General features: G+C 42.0%; 1 protein-coding gene across 1 annotated transcript; it reads left to right on the forward strand.

The window, feature by feature from the left end:
* Positions 1-20,725: 20,725 nt before the first annotated feature.
* On the forward strand, positions 20,726-21,545 carry LOC311367372 (myosin-4-like; the record flags this gene model as incomplete). Its single annotated transcript, XM_084486200.1, has 4 exons — positions 20,726-20,932; positions 21,031-21,174; positions 21,265-21,421; positions 21,514-21,545. 4 exons carry the CDS (start codon positions 20,726-20,728, stop codon positions 21,543-21,545), a joined length of 540 nt encoding a protein of 179 aa, XP_084342326.1.
* Between the last annotated feature and the right edge of the window lie 985 nt (positions 21,546-22,530).

The raw sequence follows: 22,530 nt of genomic DNA on the forward strand, positions 1-22,530 counted from the left end.
TAGCAATATATTGTCTGGATACAAAAAATAATAATGTCAATTATAAATATACTGTCTCTGTTCTGAATATGACAGATTTTACATTGTCTTTGTAGTGGGGGGGAGGGTGTTAGCACTTTTTACTATCTCTTTACATAAAAAAAAAAATTATATTAAAACTATAATTTCGTTATTTTAATAAGCTAACTAATTACTCATCCGGGCTTTTCATCCAGGCTTGTGCACATAAAAAAAACGAAAAATGAAAAGTTGCTTCCACTTGAGGTGAATCAATGGCGTTGGTTGCTATAAAGTGTACTACTTCGGCAGCAGTGTGCCTTTCTGGTATTGAGCGGGTCTGCAGGATCGCACTCTCACGGTCATGTACGACTCCGTAGTCAACGCTGTCCAAGCGTCGGTGGTGACGGTGGAAACTTTCTCCGCAGGAAAAAGTTGGGACAGGACACGACAGAATCTCACGGAGGGAGGCTGCTGCGTTATAGTTTGGCGACATGGCACGGTGTAATCTGGCTCGAGAAATGCGATCAGATCGTGGAAGACTAACACGTCACGTCTCTGGCATAGGCTACCGTATTTAAAATAGCATTCATATGCATTAGTTATATTCTTAATTTAATTTACAGAGCAATTCCTGCAAAGTTTGTAGGTTAACTATAGAAGAGACTAGGATTAGTGTGTGTCTGACCGGGGCGGGGGGGGGGGGGCGTGGAATCACGATGGAAGCGCTCCATCGTGATGTCGATCAGCTATAATGATGGATGGTGACATCGTCCATCGGCATAACCCTAATAAGCATTTATTTTATTAAAGGAGCATTCCACCGGTGGAGACATGAATATGTATTGAAAGTGGATAATATATGTAGTCAAATAGTGGCATCAATTTTAAATTTGGTGCTTTTTTGTCCGAGATAAGGCAGAAAATGACTTTAGGGATTGTGGATTGCAGACAACAATCCCCATAGTGCATTGCAATGCTCAGCTCCGCAGGCCACTCCCACTGTTGTGGGAACCAATGGTTGAACTCCGCCCATCAATCTATCAACCAAGGATCTAGAGTTGAGCTCCACTCTACGCTACCACGAGACCGCCTAGTGAAGAGTTAGTTTGCGAACTCAGTAGTGAATTACTCCGAGTCCTCGTTTGTCGTTTAAGTTTTCATAGTTTACCCAAAGAGTTGGAGTTGTGCAAAAAGTGGCTACGGGCTATCAATAACCCGAAGTTTGGAGAGGACACAGCCATTGAAGCACTAAAAACCAGACGGTGTGCAGTCTACATTTCAAACCAGAAGACTTCGAACCCAACCCCGGAGCGAAGAGACCCGCGCTTGTGAAAACCGCAATTCCGTCGATATTTACCTTGCCAGATGATGACGACGAACAGCCAGGAACGTCTGGAACTAGCAGTGCTAGCAGTGCTGGCAGTGCTAGCTGCGCTAAATGCCTGGAGGTAAGGCTCTTTCTGACTCGACTCTATTAGCAGCTAGCGGCTACTGAGAACACACACTGATATAGTAGTCTGCTGTAAAGCAGCACATCTCATATGATTTGGCTGTTTACAAAGTAAATATCTTGTATGTTTTGGTCGTCAACCACTCGTCAACAATGAGAAAGCAAAGTTAGCAATGTAACGTTAGACACTTAGCGAGGTTATACACGTTCTATACAAGTTTGTTATTAGCGATGTAAATCCACCACCAGTTTTACTGGGTTTTAGTCTGACGTTATTCAAATGTTTTAAAGTTATTGAACGTATGACATTTCAGACTCAAACGACGTCTGCTGCAGCGTTGTTGTCCTCATCATCAGAAGAGGATGAACTAGTGTCAGATATCTGTGTAGTCATTATAGGAGAACCACGCGTCAAGCAGGTCTTCTGCACGCGTCAAGCAGGTCTTCTGCAAAAAGTCCAAGCAATGGATAGTCAAGAAAGTCTATAAGCCACACACCACTAAGTTCATCCAGACGCTAATTGAGAAGGTCATAGAAAACAGACGCAACCCAAACATAACATTCAAGGACCCAACCTCCTCACTCGCCCAACCACAACCTCCTTTGCCACCTAACATTGCCCCTGTCCCAAAGCCGCCAAAGGAAGCTGCAACGTCATCATTCAAGAGCCGCTTCTGAGACGTCAGCTCTACAATAACCAATTCCTCACCAATGTTTTGTAATATTACCGTGTCTTATATGGTCTTTTGACCTGCACTGCCTTACCTGTTTGCACTGCCACCGAGCACCTTACATACCCAATCACAGGGTCAATATCTATTTTTTTAATAGTGTGGATAATGTTGTTTGTGTTTTGATGTTCATGATAATTCTCTTTGTGAATTAAAAACAAAAGGTCACTCCTGTTCTCCTGTCTGCCTTCAACAAAGCATAAACTTGGAAGGAGGTAACTGATTTGCAACAAATTTATAATGCAATGTATACTTGTAATACTTTATAGAAATTATAGGTATGACCACCATTCTGTTATCTTTGTCATCTGAGGCAACAGTAGCTAAGTTTTGAAATGTTGGTCGTTCAATAACTCGAATACACTTGGAGCAACAATACTAAGAAAGAACTACAGCAACGTAAATTTGAACCATTTAATGAAATAACTATACAAACAAAACAACTGTTGAATGAGTATACAAACAATGAAACTATAGATCCTTCCTAGCTTGTACGACACAAGCAGGTAACACGACACGACGCCCTCTGCCCAATCTCTCTCCTTGCAGGACCCACTCAAGAAAGTGCCGGTAGGCTGTTAGGCGAAATTGTCTGGACAAAACATTGAGCACAAAGTCAGTGATGGTCTTTGAGCCTAGTGTGCCACAGTAGCTAGCATAACTGCAAGCTATTTGTGCAATGAACATGCCACGTTCAGTACCACACTACTTGCATATTCATAGCTGCCTCGCGGGCGCTGCTCTGTGGCTGCCCTGTGGCGTCTCACGTTGGCATTTCGTAGTTTTCGTAGTTTTTGTGTGTCTGTTTGAGTGGATATATACGTTTTTATGCTTTGTGCGTTCCGGAACTAAACAGCAACTATGGATCCTGCACTATGGTGGACGATCTGGTTGTTTTGGGGACTTTTAAACATTTATTTCATTCATGGATACAACGACAACGCTGCTGGCGGCGCTGCCCGTGAAATCCACTACAGCAGAGAGACTCTCTTGCTGTTGCGCAATCACGCACCATCAGCATCTTCAGCTGTCACTGAATTGATCCCAGAATGCCTTAAAACCACGACAACAGCAGCATCTAATGAAAAAACACGGCGGACGAAGCGCAAACGCGGATGTAAAAGTGGCATCCGTCAACGGCTGAAAAAGCTGAAAAATAAACTTCCCCTGCCTGTCACACTGCTGATCAACGCGCAGTCCCTGAGAGCGAAGACAGATGAGCTGGCCGCCAACGTTCGTTACGTCCACGAGTATCGGAGTGCCTGTGTCTTAGCGGTCACTGAGACATGGTTTGACAGTAACACAGTATCCAGTGCAGTGGAGCCTGCAGGTTTCTCGGCATTCCGGGCCGACCGAGACCCGAACGTCACCGAGAAGGCACGAGGGGGCGGAGTCTGCCTCCTCGTTAAAGATGAATGGTGTCGGGTTGTCAAGGTGAGAGAGAAACTGTGCACCCCTGATATAGAACTGCTGTGTCTTTCACTCCGACCCTATTATTTGCCAAGAGAGTTTCCTCAGATCTTTTTTACCCTGGTGTACATACACCCGAAGGCTGATTTTAATAAAGCCACTGGAATTATTTTTAATATTTCCCAAAAACTTGAGGCACTCTCCCCCGATGCGCCCAAGTTTATCCTTGGAGACTTTAATAACTGCCCTGTCAAAAAGTCTCTGCGCACTTATTACCAATATGTTGACTGTCACACCAGAAAGAAAAAGACTCTGGATTTATGTTTTGGAACTGTTAAGGACGCATACACTGCAACTCCACTTCCTCCACTTGGAACATCAGACCATAATGTGGTCTATCTCCGCCCTGCCTACCGAAGGCTGCTTGAGAGGGAGAAGCCCCAGGTCAAGACTGTTAAAGTGTGGGACAATGAAAGCACCATGGCACTGCAGGGCTGTTTTGATTGTACTTCATGGGAAGTCTTTGACACAACCGACATTAATGAGCAGGTTGAGGCAGTGTCTGGCTATATTAATTTTTGTGTGGACTCTGTGTTGCCCAATAGGACATTCAAAGTTTATTCAAATGATAAGCCATGGTTTACCAGCAAATTAAAGAAGCTTATTATTCAGAAAAGGAAAGCCTATAGAAACCAAGATGAGCACACAAGAAGGGAACTACAAAGAGAAATTAAGAGACAGGTGTACTTGGACAAACACAACTATAAACTTAAGTTAGAGGCCTCCCTGACCTCCAGTAACTCCAGAGAGGCTTGGCAGGGAGTTAAAAAGATGACAAGTATACCACACAAGAGTAGGGGGAAACCCTCCCTCCCCCTAAATGGGAGTGAGGGAATTGAGATGGCAAACCAGCTAAATGCCTTCTTCTGCCGTTTTGAGAGTCTAGAGCCTGCAGATGAGGTTTTTACTGTTAACCCCCTCCCACCTCCTCCATCAAACATTAAAATTGAGGAATTTCAGGTCCGTCAGCTTTTCAGAGGCTGTAACACGCGGAAAAGCCCAGGTCCTGACAATATTAGTGGTAATGTCTTAAAAAATTGTGCAGACCAATTAGCACCTGTGTTTACAGGCCTTTTTAAGTCCTCCATCACCTCTGAAATTGTCCCCGCTCTTTGGAAAACTGCGGTCATTACTCCAGTGCCAAAGACCTCAAATCCTAGTCAGCCTAGCGACTTTCGTCCTATTGCTCTGACATCACTTATAATGAAGTGCTTTGAGCGTCTTGTAAAGAAATTTATTTTGTCTAACACACAGCATCTCTTAGACCCCCTGCAATTCGCTTATCAAGCATCCAGAGGGGTGGATGACGCCATTGCGACTCTTTTGCACATAATTTATAGTCACCTTGAGAAGCCCAAGGCTCATGTTAAGATTTTATTTGCGGATTTCTCATCCGCTTTTAATACAATCAGGCCCAGAACTTTAGCCAATGTATTATCATCGGAATTTGCACTTGAAGCTGGCCTGATTGCCTGGATTGTGGATTTTCTTAGTGGTAGAATCCAGCAGGTCAAAGTAGGAACATCACTCTCTGAAAAAATGATCACTTCCATTGGCTCCCCTCAGGGATGTGTTCTGTCCCCTCTTTTATTTAATTTATATACTAATTCATGTTCTAGCATCTTTCAAAATAGATTCTTTATGAAGTATGCGGATGATACTGCCTTGGTCAGTCTTTTACATGATGAGGAAAAGGAGCATGGCCCAGTACTTGAATATTTTGTTAACTGGTGCGAAAAGTCAAACCTCCTCCTCAATCCATCTAAAACCAAGGAAATGTGTGTTGATTTTAGAAAAGAGGAACCCCCCAACACAGTAACCTTAATTAATGGAAAGCCAATACAACAAGTCTGTGAGTTTAAATATTTAGGGATTGTGCTTGACAGCAAGCTTAAGTGGGACAAGTGGACAGATCAAATCTGCACCAAGTCTCAACAAAGAATGTTCCACCTAAAGAAACTCCTGTCCTTTAATGTTGAAAGGAGAATGCTTCAAATGTTCTATTGCTCCTTCATTGAAAGCATTCTTTCTTTTTGTATTACCTGCTGGTTTGGCAATGCCACAGAGGCACAGAAAAAGAGGGTTAGAGGAATTATAACCATATCTAGTAAATTGCTGCGCATTACTTTGCCATGTATGGAAGGCATCTACAGAGATAGGATAGAGAAAAAGGCAAGGAATATTATAGGTGACCAAAGGCACCCCCTTGCCCACTCATTTAACCCTCTTCCATCCGGGCGACGATATCGCCCCCCTCTGTTTATTAAAAACAGAGCTAAATTTTCTTTTGTGCCCCAGGCCATTAAATCCCTTAATAATAATCGATAGTCACTGTTAGTGTTGGTCAGCTCATAGCCTGCTCAGCTGGTCTGACCAGGTTAAGGCTGTGATAAATATAAAGCTGACTCACTGATGATGAGTGTTAATCTGTGTGAAAGTTGTACTGTGCTGTTTTTATCTGTGTTGTTGTTGTTTTTTTTAGATGAAATGTCAAGTGATCTGCTGCAACTCAATTTCCCTACGGGGACAAATAAATTACTACTACTACTACGTTAGCGTAAGAGTACTCCTTGACATTAGTAACAAAGAAAATTAAAACTGCGCGCAGTGATGAACGGGACCTCGCGCCGGCTTGCAGCCGCCACTACGAGGTCCCGTTCATCACTGCGCGCAGTTTTAAAAAAAAATCGCGCCGGCTTGCGGCCGCGTCACGTGCCGTCGTAACATGTGTGCTGGCAAGATGTGCACATGTTAGGACCGCACGTGACACAGCCGCAAGCCGGCACGAGGTCCCGTTCATCACTGCGCTCAGTTTTAAAAAAGCGCAGTTTTAAAAAAAATTCGCAAATTTATGTAATTTGTAGAAGCAGAGGTGCCCTGTGGTGTCCTACTGATTGTTTTGACATTAACATGTAAGACCACATTTAACTGAATTACATGTTCATTAACCCTACATCAATGATGCGATAAATTGCCTAGGAGGAGTTAGTTCAAATACAAGGCGACGGAATTCAAAAATGGCCAACTTTAATGGCATGCCACGGACACGCCCTTCAACGTACAATCACAAATAGCATGATTTTGGTTCAGCACCACTTCATGACTGTACTGACCAATTTTGAAGCAGATCTGATAAATTCCCTAGGAGGAGTAAGTTTAATACAAGGCGACGGAATTCAAAAATGGCCAACTTTGACGGCATGCCACCGACACGCCCTTCAACGTACAATCACAAATAGCATGATTTTGGTTCAGCACCACTTCATGACTGTACCGACCAATTTTGAAGCAGATCCGATAAAATCCCTAGGAGGAGTTAATTCAAATACAAGGCAAAAAAGTGAAAAAAATTCAAAATGGCCGCCAAAAGTGAAAATTAGAAATGCAAATAGCCGACTTCCTGTGGGGTTTGGGGCATGGGTCCAAGAGGCTTTTCTGTAGGTATGGGCACATTGTACGTGAATACTGAGTTTCATACATATTGGTGAAACGTGGCGCAGGGGCTGCTTTTTAAAGTTCCTGTAGGGGGCGCTACAAAAAATAGAAACACGAATTTTGGTATGTGAGCTATCGGCACCAGTTTACACGTGTGCCGTGAATTTCATATTCATAACTATTACGGTCTCCGCACAGTGATTTTGAGGCTCTGGCGGCCATGTTGTTTTTTAAATCGACTTAATTTTTGGTGAGCAGTTAGAACTTTGGTACCTAACGGCCACTAAGTCGGTCCCGCTGAAATCAAACATTGCGTCTATGAACTGTGGCGATTTTAGTGTCAGGCCACGCCCATTTCGATGCCACGCCCCATTTGAAAATATGTTGACTTTATCTTGTTCAGAATTTGATTCTGAACAACTTTTGTATTTGGGCCAACATCATAGGCGTCCAACTTGACGTTGATATGAGCAATTAACTATTTTCGAGGTTTCAACCACACCACTTTTAGAACTCGTTGATGCTCTAAACTTTATTGTACAGACTATTCCTTAAGTCAGATTGAAGATAATGGGCCATATATGATATGTGCCAAAGGATTTTGGTCACAGTCGAAAAACCTGGGATCCTTGGGGAATTTACTGTTTTTAACTAAATTCAAAATGGCGGAAAATATGGCTACCGGAAGTGTTCAGTTCAAGAGACTTTTTTGTTCATCATGAGGATTTTCATGTGTGGGCAAAGTTTTATGAATGTAGATCAAACCGGTGACGCGTGCTGCTTGTGCAAAGTTTGCACTTTTGAACAGTTGCTATAGCGCCACCTAGGGGCGAATGTGAATTTGAGGGCTAGATTATCAAATTTTTCACCAGTCCCCACAATTGCACCAAGAAAAAATGAGTTTTCGAATATGTTCAGGGGGGGAAAAATGCAGTCGAAGTGTTTAAAAATAATAATAATTAAAACTGCGCGCAGTGATGAACGGGACCTCGCGCCGGCTTGCAGCCGCCACTACGAGGTCCCGTTCATCACTGCGCGCAGTTTTAAAAAAAAATCGCGCCGGCTTGCGGCCGCGTCACGTGCCGTCGTAACATGTGTGCTGGCAAGATGTGCACATGTTAGGACCGCACGTGACGCAGCCGCAAGCCGGCACGAGGTCCCGTTCATCACTGCGCGCAGTTTTAAAAAAGCGCAGTTTTAAAAAAAATTCGCAAATTTATGTAATCTGTAGAAGCAGAGGTGCCCTGTGGTGTCCTACTGATTGTTTTGACATTAACATGTAAGACCACATTTAACTGAATTACATGTTGTAACAACTTTAACTAACATTATTAACCCTACATCAATGATCCGATAAATTCCCTAGGAGGAGTTAGTTGAAATACAACGCGAAAAAGTGAAAGAATTCCATTCAAAATGGCCAAATTTGACGGCACGCCACGGCCACGCCCTTCAACGTACAATCACAAATAGCACGATTTTGGTTCAGCACCACTTCATGACTGTACTGACCAATTGTGAAGGAGATCCGATAAATTCCCTAGGAGGAGTTTGTTCAATTACAATGCGAAAAAGTGAAATTCCATTCAAAATGGCCAACTTTGACATCACGCCACGGACACGCCCTTCAACGTACAGTCCCAAATAGCACGATTTTGTTTCAGCACCACTTCATGACTGTACTGACCAATTTGGAAGCAGATGCGATAAATTCCCTAGGAGGAGTTAGTTCAAATACAAGGCGACGGAATTCAAAAATGGCCAACTTTGACGGCACGCCACGGACACGCCCTTCAACGTACAGTCACAAATAGCAGGATTTTGGTTCAGCACCACTTCATGACTGTACTGACCAATTTTGAAGCAGATCCGATAAGTTCCCTAGGAGGAGTTCATTCAAATACAAGGCAAAAAAGTGAAAAAAATTCAAAATGGCCGCCAAAAGTGAAAATTAGAAATGCAAATAGCCGACTTCCTGTGGGGTTTGGGGCATGGGTCCAAGAGGCTTTTTTGTAGGTATGGGCACATTGTACGTGAATACTGAGTTTCATACATATTGGTGAAACGTGGCGCAGGGGCTGCTTTTTAAAGTTCCTGTAGGGGGCGCTACAAAAAATAGAAACACGAATTTTGGTATGTGAGCTATCGGCACCAGTTTACACGTGTCCTGTGAATTTCATATTCATAACTATTACGGTCTCCGCACAGTGATTTTGAGGCTCTGGCGGCCATGTTGTTTTTTAAATCGACTTAATTTTAATTGAGCAGTTAGAACTTTGGTACGTAACGGCCACTGAGTTGGTCCCGCTCAAATCAAACATTGCGTCTATGAACTGTGGCTATTTTAGTAACATGCCACGCCCACTTCGAAGCCACGCCCCATTTGAAAAATTGTTGACTTATTCTTGTTCAGAATTTGATTCTGAACAACTTTAGTAGAGAGGTCCAACACCATAGGAGTACAATTAATGTAGATATGTGCAATTTACTATTTTTGGGGTGAAAAACACACCCCTTTTTGAACTCAATGGCTCATGGGTACTTTGAAATTTATCCTACAGACTAATCCTTATGTCAGATTGAAGATAATGGGCCATAGATGATATGTGCCAAAGGAATTTTGTCAAAGTCGAAAAACCTGGGATCCTTGGGGAATTTACTGTTTTTAACTAAATTCAAAATGGCGGAAAATCTGGCTACCGGAAGTGCTAAGTTAGTATCTGCAAATTTCTTCATTATGAGGATTTGCATATGTGTGCAAAGTTTCATGAGTTTAGGTCCAACCGGTGACGAGTTATGCTTGTGCAAACGTTGAAATTTTGGCATAGTTGGTATAGCGCCACCTAGGGGCAAATGTGAATTTGAGGGCTAGAATATCAAATTTTACAGCAGTCCCACAAAATGCACCAAAAAAAAATGAGTTTTAGAATATGTGCAGGGGGGGAAAAATGCAGTCGAAGTCGACTAAAAATAATAATAAGAAGAAGAATTAAAACTGCGCGCAGTGATGAACGGGACCTCGTGCCGGCTTGCAGCCGCCACTACGAGGTCCCGTTCATCACTGCGCGCAGTTTTAAAAAAAAATCGCGCCGGCTTGCGGCCGCGTCACGTGCCGTCGTAACATGTGTGCTGGCAAGATGTGCACATGTTAGGACCGCACGTGACGCAGCCGCAAGCCGGCACGAGGTCCCGTTCATCACTGCGCGCAGTTTTAAAAAAGCGCAGTTTTAAAAAAAATTCGCAAATTTATGTAATCTGTAGAAGCAGAGGTGCCCTGTGGTGTCCTACTGATTGTTTTGACATTAACATGTAAGACCACATTTAACTGAATTACATGTTGTAACAACTTTAACTAACATTATTAACCCTACATCAATGATCCGATAAATTCCCTAGGAGGAGTTAGTTGAAATACAAGGCGAAAAAGTGAAAGTATTCCATTCAAAATGGCCAACTTTGACAGCACGCCACGGCCATGCCCTTCAATGTACAGTCACAAATAGCACGATTTTGTTTCAGCACCACTTCATGACTGTACTGACCAATTTTGAAGCAGATCCGATAAATTCCCTAGGAGGAGTTAGTTCAAATACAAATTCCCTAGGAGGAGTAAGTTTAATACAAGGCGACGGATTTCAAAAATGGCCAACTTTGACGGCACGCCACGGACACGCCCTTCAACGTACAGTCACAAATAGCACGATTTTGGTTCAGCACCACTTCATGACTGTACTGACCAATTGTGAAGCAGATGCGATAAATTCCCTAGGAGGAGTTCGTTCAAATACAATGCGAAAAAGTGAAATTCCATTCAAAATGGCCAACTTTGACATCACGCCACGGACACGCCCTTCAACGTACAGTCCCAAATAGCACGATTTTGGTTCAGCACCACTTCATGACTGTACTGACCAAATTTGAAGCAGATCCGATAAATTCCCTAGGAGGAGTTAGTTCAAATACAACGCGACGGAATTCAAAAATGGCCAACTTTGACGGCATGCCACGGACACGCCCTTCAACGTACAGTCACAAATAGCACGATTTTGGTTTAGCACCACTTCATGACTGTACTGACCAATTTTGAAGCAAATCCGATAAATTCCCTAGGAGGAGTTCATTCAAATACAAGGCAAAAAAGTGAAAGAAATTCAAAATGGCCGCCAAAAGTGAAAATTAGAAATGCAAATAGCCGACTTCCTGTGGAGTTTGGGGCATGGGTCCAAGAGGCTTTTCTGTAGGTATGGGCACATTGTACGTGAATACTGAGTTTCATACATATTGGTGAAATGTGACGTAGGGGCTGCATTTTAAAGTTCCTGTAGGGGGCGCTACAAAAAATAGAAACACAAATTTTGGTATGTGAGCTATCGGCATCAGTTTACACGTGTCCTGTGAATTTCATATTCATAACTATTACGGTGTCCGCAGAGTGATTTTGAGCCTCTGGCGGCCATGTTGTTTTTTAAATCGACTTAATTTTAATTGAGCAGTTAGAACTTTGGTACCTAACGGCCATTGAGTTGGTCCCGCTCAAATCAAACATTGCGTCTATGAACTGTGGCTATTTTAGTAACGGGCCACGCCCACTTCGATGCCACGCCCCATTTGAAAAATTGTTGACTTATTCTTGTTCAGAATTTGATTATGAACAACTTTAGTAGAGAGGTCCAACTCCATAGGAGTCCAACTTCATGTAGATATGTGCAATTTACTATTTTCGGGGTGAAAAACACACCCCTTTTTGAACTAAATGGCTCATGGGTACTTTGAAATTTATCCTACAGACTAATACTTATGTCAGATTGAAGATAATGGGCCATAGATGATATGTGCCAAAGGATTTTGGTCAAAGTCGAAAAACCTGGGATCCTTGGGGAATTTACTGTTTTTAACTAAATTCAAAATGGCGGGAAATCTGGCTACCGGAAGTGCTAAGTTAGTATCTGCAAATTTCTTCATTATGAGGATTTGCATATGTGTGCAAAGTTTCATGAGTTTAGGTCCAACCGGTGACGAGTTATGCTTGTCCAAACGTTGAAATTTTGGCATAGTTGGTATTGCGCCACCTAGGGGCGAATGTGAATTTGAGGGCTAGAATATCAAATTTTTCACCAGTCCCACAAAATGTGCCAAATAAAAATGAGTTTTCGAATATGTGCAGGGGGGGAAAAATGCAGTCAAAGTTCTGAAAAATAATAATAAGAAAAAACACGAGGGTTTCAATAGGGTCCTTGCCATGTTTGGCTCGGTCCCTAATTAAAACTGCGCGCAGTGATGAACGGGACCTCGCGCCGGCTTGCAGCCGCCACTACGAGGTCCCGTTCATCACTGCGCGCAGTTTTAAAAAAAAATCGCGCCGGCTTGCGGCCGCGTCACGTGCCGTCGTAACATGTGTGCTGGCAAGATGTGCACATGTTAGGACCGCACGTGACGCAGCCGCAAGCCGGCACGAGGTCCCGTTCATCACTGCGCGCAGTTTTAAAAAAGCGCAGTTTTAAAAAAAATTCGCAAATTTATGTAATCTGTAGAAGCAGAGGTGCCCTGTGGTGTCCTACTGATTGTTTTGACATTAACATGTAAGACCACATTTAACTGAATTACATGTTGTAACAACTTTAACTAACATTATTAACCCTACATCAATGATCCGATAAATTCCCTAGGAGGAGTTAGTTGAAATACAAGGCGAAAAAGTGAAATTCCATTCAAAATGGCCAACTTTGACATCACGCCACGGACACGCCCTTCAACGTACAGTCCCAAATAGCACGATTTTGGTTCAGCACCACTTCATGACTGTACTGACCAAATTTGAAGCAGATCCGATAAATTCCCTAGGAGGAGTTAGTTCAAATACAACGCGACGGAATTCAAAAATGGCCAACTTTGACGGCATGCCACGGACACGCCCTTCAACGTACAGTCACAAATAGCACGATTTTGGTTTAGCACCACTTCATGACTGTACTGACCAATTTTGAAGCAAATCCGATAAATTCCCTAGGAGGAGTTCATTCAAATACAAGGCAAAAAAGTGAAAAAAATTCAAAATGGCCGCCAAAAGTGAAAATTAGAAATGCAAATAGCCGACTTCCTGTGGAGTTTGGGGCATGGGTCCAAGAGGCTTTTCTGTAGGTATGGGCACATTGTACGTGAATACTGAGTTTCATACATATTGGTGAAATGTGACGTAGGGGCTGCATTTTAAAGTTCCTGTAGGGGGCGCTACAAAAAATAGAAACACGAATTTTGGTATGTGAGCTATCGGCACCAGTCTACACGTGTCCTGTGAATTTCATATTCATAACTATTACGGTGTCCGCAGAGTGATTTTGAGCCTCTGGCGGCCATGTTGTTTTTTAAATCGACTTAATTTTAATTGAGCAGTTAGAACTTTGGTACCTAACGGCCATTGAGTTGGTCCCCCTCAAATCAAACATTGCGTCTATGAACTGTGGCTATTTTAGTAACGGGCCACGCCCACTTTGATGCCACGCCCCATTTGAAAAATTGTTGACTTATTCTTGTTCAGAATTAGATTATGAACAACTTTAGTAGAGAGGTCCAACACCATAGGAGTCCAATTAATGTAGATATGTGCAATTTACTATTTTTGGGGTGAAAAACACACCCCTTTTTGAACTCAATGGCTCATGGGTACTTTGAAATTTATCCTACAGACTAATCCTTATGTCAGATTGAAGATAATGGGCCATAGATGATATGTGCCAAAGGAAGTTTGTCAAAGTCGAAAAACCTGGGATCCTTGGGGAATTTACTGTTTTTAACTAAATTCAAAATGGCGGGAAATCTGGCTACCGGAAGTGCTAAGTTAGTATCTGCAAATTTCTTCATTATGAGGATTTGCATATGTGTGCAAAGTTTCATGAGTTTAGGTCCAACCGGTGACGAGTTATGCTTGTGCAAACGTTGAAATTTTGGCATAGTTGGTATAGCGCCACCTAGGGGCGAATGTGAATTTGAGGGCTAGAATATCAAATTTTACAGCAGTCCCACAAAATGCACCAAAAAAAAATGAGTTTTCGAATATGTGCAGGGGGGGAAAAATGCAGTCGAAGTTGACTAAAAATAATAATAAGAAGAAGAATTAAAACTGCGCGCAGTGATGAACGGGACCTCGCGCCGGCTTGCAGCCGCCACTACGAGGTCCCGTTCATCACTGCGCGCAGTTTTAAAAAAAAATCGCGCCGGCTTGCGGCCGCGTCACGTGCCGTCGTAACATGTGTGCTGGCAAGATGTGCACATGTTAGGACCGCACGTGACGCAGCCGCAAGCCGGCACGAGGTCCCGTTCATCACTGCGCGCAGTTTTAAAAAAGCGCAGTTTTAAAAAAAATTCGCAAATTTATGTAATCTGTAGAAGCAGAGGTGCCCTGTGGTGTCCTACTGATTGTTTTGACATTAACATGTAAGACCACATTTAACTGAATTACATGTTGTAACAACTTTAACTAACATTATTAACCCTACATCAATGATCCGATAAATTCCCTAGGAGGAGTTAGTTGAAATACAAGGCGAAAAAGTGAAAGTATTCCATTCAAAATGGCCAACTTTGACAGCACGCCACGGCCATGCCCTTCAATGTACAGTCACAAATAGCACGATTTTGTTTCAGCACCACTTCATGACTGTACTGACCAATTTTGAAGCAGATCCGATAAATTCCCTAGGAGGAGTTAGTTTAATACAAGGCGACGGATTTCAAAAATGGCCAACTTTGACGGCACGCCACGGACACGCCCTTCAACGTACAGTCACAAATAGCAGGATTTTGGTTCAGCACCACTTCATGACTGTACTGACCAATTGTGAAGCAGATGCGATAAATTCCCTAGGAGGAGTTCACAAGGCAAAAAAGTGAAAAAAATTCAAAATGGCCGCCAAAAGTGAAAATTAGAAATGCAAATAGCCGACTTCCTGTGGGGTTTGGGGCATGGGTCCAAGAGGCTTTTCTGTAGGTATGGGCACATTGTACGTGAATACTGAGTTTCATACATATTGGTGAAACGTGGCGCAGGGGCTGCTTTTTAAAGTTCCTGTAGGGGGCGCTACAAAAAATATAAACACGAATTTTGGTATGTGAGCTATCGGCACCAGTTTACACGTGTCCTGTGAATTTCATATTCATAACTATTACGGTCTCCGCACAGTGATTTTGAGCCTCTGGCGGCCATGTTGTATTTTAAATCGACTTAATTTTTGGTGAGCAGTTAGAACTTTGGTACCTAATGGCCATTGAGTTGGTCCCGCTCAAATCAAACATTGCGTCTATGAACTGTGGCGATTTTAGTGTCAGGCCACGCCCATTTCGATGCCACGCCCCATTTGAAAATATGTTGACTTTATCTTGTTCAGAATTTGATTCTGAACAACTTTTGTATTGGGGCCAACATCATAGGCGTCCAACTTGACGTTGATATGAGCAATTAACTATTTTCGAGGTTTCAACCACACCACTTTTAGAACTCATTGGTGCTCTAAACTTTATTGTACAGACTAATCCTTAAGTCAGATTGAAGATAATGGGCCATAGATGATATGTGCCAAAGGAATTTTGTCAAAGTCGAAAAACCTGGGATCCTTGGGGAATTTACTGTTTTTAACTAAATTCAAAATGGCGGAAAATATGGCTACCGGAAGTGTTCAGTTCAAGAGACTTTTTTGTTCATCATGAGGATACGCATGTGTGTGCAAAGTTTCATGAGTGTAGGTCAAACCGGTGGCGAGATATGCTTGTGCAAAGTTTGCACTTTTGAACAGTTGCTATAGCGCCACCTAGGGGCGAATGTGAATTTGAGGGCTAGAATATCAAATTTTTCACCAGTCCCCACAATTGCACCAAAAAATTTTGAGTTTTAGAATATGTGCAGGGGGGGAAAAATGCAGTCGAAGTCGTGGAAAATAATAATAATAATAATAATAATAATCACGAGGGTTTCAATAGGGTCCTTGCCAAGTTTGGCTCGGTCCCTAATAAACATGAGGGTTTCAATAGGGACCTTGCCATGTTTGGCTCGGTCCCTAATTAAAACTGCGCGCAGTGATGAACGGGACCTCGCGCCGGCTTGCAGCCGCCACTACGAGGTCCCGTTCATCACTGCGCGCAGTTTTAAAAAAAAATCGCGCCGGCTTGCGGCCGCGTCACGTGCCGTCGTAACATGTGTGCTGGCAAGATGTGCACATGTTAGGACCGCACGTGACGCAGCCGCAAGCCGGCACGAGGTCCCGTTCATCACTGCGCGCAGTTTTAAAAAAGCGCAGTTTTAAAAAAAATTCGCAAATTTATGTAATCTGTAGAAGCAGAGGTGCCCTGTGGTGTCCTACTGATTGTTTTGACATTAACATGTAAGACCACATTTAACTGAATTACATGTTGTAACAACTTTAACTAACATTATTAACCCTACATCAATGATCCGATAAATTCCCTAGGTGGAGTTAGTTGAAATACAAGGCGAAAAAGTGAAAGTATTCCATTCAAAATGGCCAACTTTGACAGCACGCCACGGCCATGCCCTTCAATCTACAGTCACAAATAGCACGATTTTGTTTCAGCACCACTTCATGACTGTACTGACCAATTGTGAAGCAGATCCGATAAATTCCCTAGGAGGAGTTAGTTCAAATACAAATTCCCTAGGAGGAGTAAGTTTAATACAAGGCGACGGATTTCAAAAATGGCCAACTTTGACGGCACGCCACGGACACGCCCTTCAACGTACAGTCACAAATAGCACGATTTTGGTTCAGCACCACTTCATGACTGTACTGACCAATTGTGAAGCAGATGCGATAAATTCCCTAGGAGGAGTTCGTTCAAATACAATGCGAAAAAGTGAAATTCCATTCAAAATGGCCAACTTTGACATCACGCCACGGACACGCCCTTCAACGTACAGTCCCAAATAGCACGATTTTGGTTCAGCACCACTTCATGACTGTACTGACCAAATTTGAAGCAGATCCGATAAATTCCCTAGGAGGAGTTAGTTCAAATACAAGGCGACGGAATTCAAAAATGGCCAACTTTGACGGCATGCCACGGACACGCCCTTCAACGTACAATCACAAATAGCACGATTTTGGTTCAGCCCCACTTCATGACTGTACTGACCAATTTTGAAGCAGATACGATAAATTCCCTAGGAGGAGTTCACAAGGCAAAAAAGTGAAAAAATTCAAAATGGCCGCCAAAAGTGAAAATTAGAAATGCAAATAGCCGACTTCCTGTGGGGTTTGGGGCATGGGTCCAAGAGGCTTTTCTGTAGGTATGGGCACATTGTACGTGAATACTGAGTTTCATACATATTGGTGAAACGTGGCGCAGGGGCTGCTTTTTAAAGTTCCTGTAGGGGGCGCTACAAAAAATAGAAACACGAATTTTGGTATGTGAGCTATCGGCACCAGTTTACACGTGTGCTGTGAATTTCATATTCATAACTATTACGGTCTCCGCACAGTGATTTTGAGGCTCTGGCGGCCATGTTGTTTTTTAAATCGACTAAATTTTTGGTGAGCAGTTAGAACTTTGGTACCTAACGGCCACTAAGTCGGTCCTGCTGAAATCAAACATTGCGTCTATGAACTGTGGCGATTTTAGTGTCAGGCCACGCCCATTTCGATGCCACGCCCCATTTGAAAATATGTTGACTTTATCTTGTTCAGAATTTGATTCTGAACAACTTTTGTATTGGGGCCAACATCATAGGCGTCCAACTTGACATTGATATCAGCAATTAACTATTTTCGAGGTTTCAACCACACCCCTTTTAGAACTCATTGGTGCTCTAACCTTTATTGTACAGACTAATCCTTAAGTAAGATTGAAGATAATGGGCCATATATGATATGTGCCAAAGGATTTTGGTCAAAGTCGAAAAACCTGGGATCCTTGGGGAATTTACTGTTTTTAACTAAATTCAAAATGGCGGAAAATATGGCTACCGGAAGTGTTCAGTTCAAGAGACTTTTTTGTTCATCATGAGGATATGCATGTCTGTGCAAAGTTTCATGAGTGTAGGTCAAACCGGTGGCGAGATATGCTTGTGCAAAGTTTGCACTTTTGAACAGTTGCTATAGCGCCACCTAGGGGCGAATGTGAATTTGAGGGCTAGAATATCAAATTTTTCACCAGTCCCCACAATTGCACCAAAAAAATTTGAGTTTTAGAATATGTGCAGGGGGGGAAAAATGCAGTCGAAGTCGACTAAAAATAATAATAATAATAAGAATAATCACGAGGGTTTCAATAGGGTCCTTGCCAAGTTTGGCTCGGTCCCTAATAAACATGAGGGTTTCAATAGGGACCTTGCCATGTTTGGCTCGGTCCCTAATAATAATCACGAGGGTTTCAATAGGGTCCTTGCCAAGTTTGGCTCGGTCCCTAATAAACTTACTTTGCAGAAAGACGTCCATTTGGCCCTGTAGGCTTTGGCTGCCGTTTCCAGTTGACCTTAGGTATTCTAAAGTAGGTCTCCAGGACGCCGCTATCCATGCGTGTCATCCTCCGATTCCGTGATTTCGTCCAGAAGAAATTGGCACCGCTGGAATTCTCGGCAGCAGACAAGACTCTTGTTCTGTGTCCATTGGCTCACAGTGAGAGCACAGGCACCACCAATCTGCCCCAGCTCGAGCCATTGCGGGCTCCTCGTCCGCGGCAGGCAGGTCGTCTGCCTCAGCTGTAGCGGCAGCAGCTTCAGCCGCCTCCTGTTCCTCCATAGCCCAGCTGCTCGTCGCTATATTGTGGCTCATAAAGGTAGCCACGAACACCCGTTTCTACCATAACTTATTCAAAATCCCAATCCCATATTGTATCCATCTGCGTATTTAGTACCTTCGGCCATGTTTTCTGCAGGTGAAGCCTAGCACTGGCACTGATCTGTGATAGGTGTGTTAGCGCATTAGGTCCCACCCCCTATGGGCGGGTTTGAAAGGGTGGGAACTAGTGCTTGTAGTTAGAAATGCACTTACACTTACACTTCCTCCTACAATGACGTAAAACGACGATTTTTGCGTCATTGTAGGATGAAGTGAAATAGGTAAATACGGATTTCTCCCGTCTCAGGGGAAAATGAGAGAGTGTTGCACGACCATTCAAAAGTATGACTGGGTTTCTAACAATGCAAAGCTTAATGCAAATGGGTGGAGTGTTCCTTTAAATCAAACTGCGATTTTTGCATGTTCCCCATGTTCCCTATACACTCCTGGCTTTGGTTTAGGAGTGGAAGTTTAACAGCCCATTAATGGAACTAAAGTAAACGATTTAAATTTGAACCTGAGATAATTGCTAGCATTACATTAATTTAATCAGGAGAGTAGTGATAAAATAAACTGGTGCCGTCAAAGTTTGTTTTAATCTAATTTTAACGATTGTTGGATTGATTTCCATGATGAAACATATTCTAAAATAATAACACATTTTGAACTGCAAGATCTTAACACAATTTTAATTTGTTTTGATTCGTTCCTTCTTTATCTCAAAATAACATTATTTCGTTGGACATTTAAAACACATTTTTTAATAGCTTGCTGAAAAGAATATAAAGATGAAGATAAACACAGTGGTCATTTTTGCATTTTACATCAAACCAAGGCGGTTGACAAAATTTACATAACACACATAGTGATGTGTTTGAAAACTCAAAAATCCTGTTTACATGCTGAGACACTACAGCCATAGACAGAGATCAGGTTTCCCCATTGAAGCATAGTGCTTTGTAAGCAGTAAGCATCCTTTTAAGGTCTTAAGTGTGGAAACCTGTTATGTCATATTTATAGATTTTGACTTCTACTTTGGGTGACATTCTTAATGTGCAAGTATCTTTGAAAATTAGAAATATATAAATAGGAGTAAGTATAACTAAAAAATACAATACAAATTAAATGATTTACTCATTTAATTTGTATTGTATTTTCTAGTTATTCACATTACTCACTACTCAATAGTGAGTAATCAATATGATCAATATGATGTATCGTGTACAATGAACTGCAAAAAACTGAGTTTGTATATAGATCACACTGATCTTACATCACACTATCACTAAAATTGTTTTAATGTTCTTCATCGCATTTGTTAATTTGCTAATTGTAAATCTGCCAAATGGTTTGTACAGAGCACAAAGCAAATGCTAACCAAATCTATATGAGGGTTTGTGTGTCATGCCCATATTGAGTGTGGGCTTACCCAGTGGTCTGCTATATAAGAGGACCCTGAGAGGGATGAACAGCTTGCAGGGCAGTTGAGGAAGAAACAACTGGTGGTAAGTCAGAGTGACGCTAAAGCTCTCATTCATTCAAAACTTTGATGGATAGTTGGATTTCCAATTGAAACTATTTGATAATTGTTGCTGAAAATCAAGCCAAACTATTATAATGATGTATGTAATTATTATTTTTTCATGTGTAATGTGAATATGTATTGAAGTAAGTGCTACAATAGTATCAGTTAAACTGTTTTAAAGATCATATCTTTCCATTTCAGGAAGAAGAAGAACAAGGTAAGATTTATTTCCTCTCAGCAATACCAATCTCTATGAGAACAATTTGAGGACAATAGCATATGAGATACATCAACAAATTTCATCATCTTTGTCTGACAGTAAGCTGCCACCATGAGTACGGACGCGGAGATGGCCTATTACGGCAAGGCTGCGATTTACCTCCGTAAGCCAGAGAAGGAGAGGATTGAGGCCCAGAACGCGCCCTTTGATGCCAAGAGTGCTGCATATGTGGCTGATGCTAAGGAGCTGTACGTCAAGTGCACCATCATTAAGAAGGAGGGTGGCAAAACCACTGTTAAAGTGTTGGCTACAGAAGAGGTAGGCTGCTTTTAATTTATTGCCATGCAGTAAATAGTTTGAAACATTTCAAGGTAAAAAAAAAATGAAACAAATCCAAAAATGGTGTGGTTTTTTAGGAGAGAACAGTCAAGGAGGAAGATGTCACACCCATGAATCCTCCCAAGTATGACAAAATTGAGGACATGGCCATGATGACCCATCTCAATGAAGCCTCTGTGTTGTATAACCTCAAAGAGCGTTATGCAGCATGGATGATCTACGTAAGATATTTCACCTACTAAATGAAGATAAATATTACTAAACAATATCACAGATCATATTAATGATCATCTCTGAATGATTTCCTTCAGACCTACTCCGGGCTGTTCTGTGCCACTGTAAACCCCTACAAGTGGCTCCCAGTGTACGATCAGGAGGTTGTCAATGCATATAGAGGCAAGAAGCGTATGGAGGCTCCACCCCACATCTTCTCTGTCTCTGACAATGCAATCCAGAACATGCTTACTGGTATGTATAAGCAAATGGGGTATACATTAACAGAATTATTTTTGGTTTAAATGTTTGAATAAATGTAATACTTTCATTTATTTATTTTGCAGATAGACAGAATCAGTCTGTATTGATCACGTAAGTTTGTTGCTGTTGTTGTTAAGTTGGATGATTTAACATTACAAGTAAAAAATTACTTCACAAAAATCTCACGAAGAATCAGACAATGTAAAAAAAATCCTAATTACCTTCTTTTCACACTCAGTGGAGAATCCGGTGCTGGAAAGACTGTGAACACCAAGCGTGTCATCCAGTACTTTGCTACCATCTCAGTGGCTACTGACAAGAAGAAGGAAAATGCTTCCAAGATTCAGGTATGCTTAAAAAAACATAAAATCAGTATACTATATAAAAAATGTATCATCATAAATGACATGAAACACACCAGAGATGTAGCGATGCCCTGAGAACTGAGGATCAATACTGTAACTTTCATCATAGGGGTCACTGGAGGACCAGATTATTGCAGCCAATCCCCTGCTGGAGGCCTACGGTAATGCCAAGACTGTGAGAAATGACAACTCATCTCGTTTCGTAAGTACAAACTTAGTATGTCAAACAAATGAAATTACATACTTGATCTTTGACAAAAACTGAAATGAGGCTTTTCTACAGGGTAAATTCATCAGAATCCATTTCGGTGCAACTGGCAAACTGGCCAGTGCTGACATTGAGACATGTAAGTATCTTGTACCCAAATAACAACAAATTAACTCTCATTATGGGGGGAATAGTTTTTGATCTAGTAATGTGAATCAAAACTTTATACTATTGTTTTATAACCTTGAAGATCTGCTGGAGAAGTCCCGAGTGACATTCCAGCTTCCCGATGAGAGAGGCTATCACATCTTCTACCAGATGATGACCAACCACAAACCTGAGATTGTTGGTAAGATGGTTTAGTAGTGAGAAATAAATGTTGCAGTAAGATGTATTGTTGTTATATAGGGTTGCCTTTAACTTATCATTCAGGATTTTGAAGAAGAAAAATAACAATTTAAGGTTTCGATAGTCTCTAAAGTTTAAATTTGAATCATTAAAATGAATATATTATATTTTCTGCAGAA

Source organism: Micromesistius poutassou, assembly GCF_964030765.1.
Source record: "Micromesistius poutassou genome assembly, chromosome: 22".
Classification (NCBI taxonomy): domain Eukaryota; kingdom Metazoa; phylum Chordata; class Actinopteri; order Gadiformes; family Gadidae; genus Micromesistius; species Micromesistius poutassou.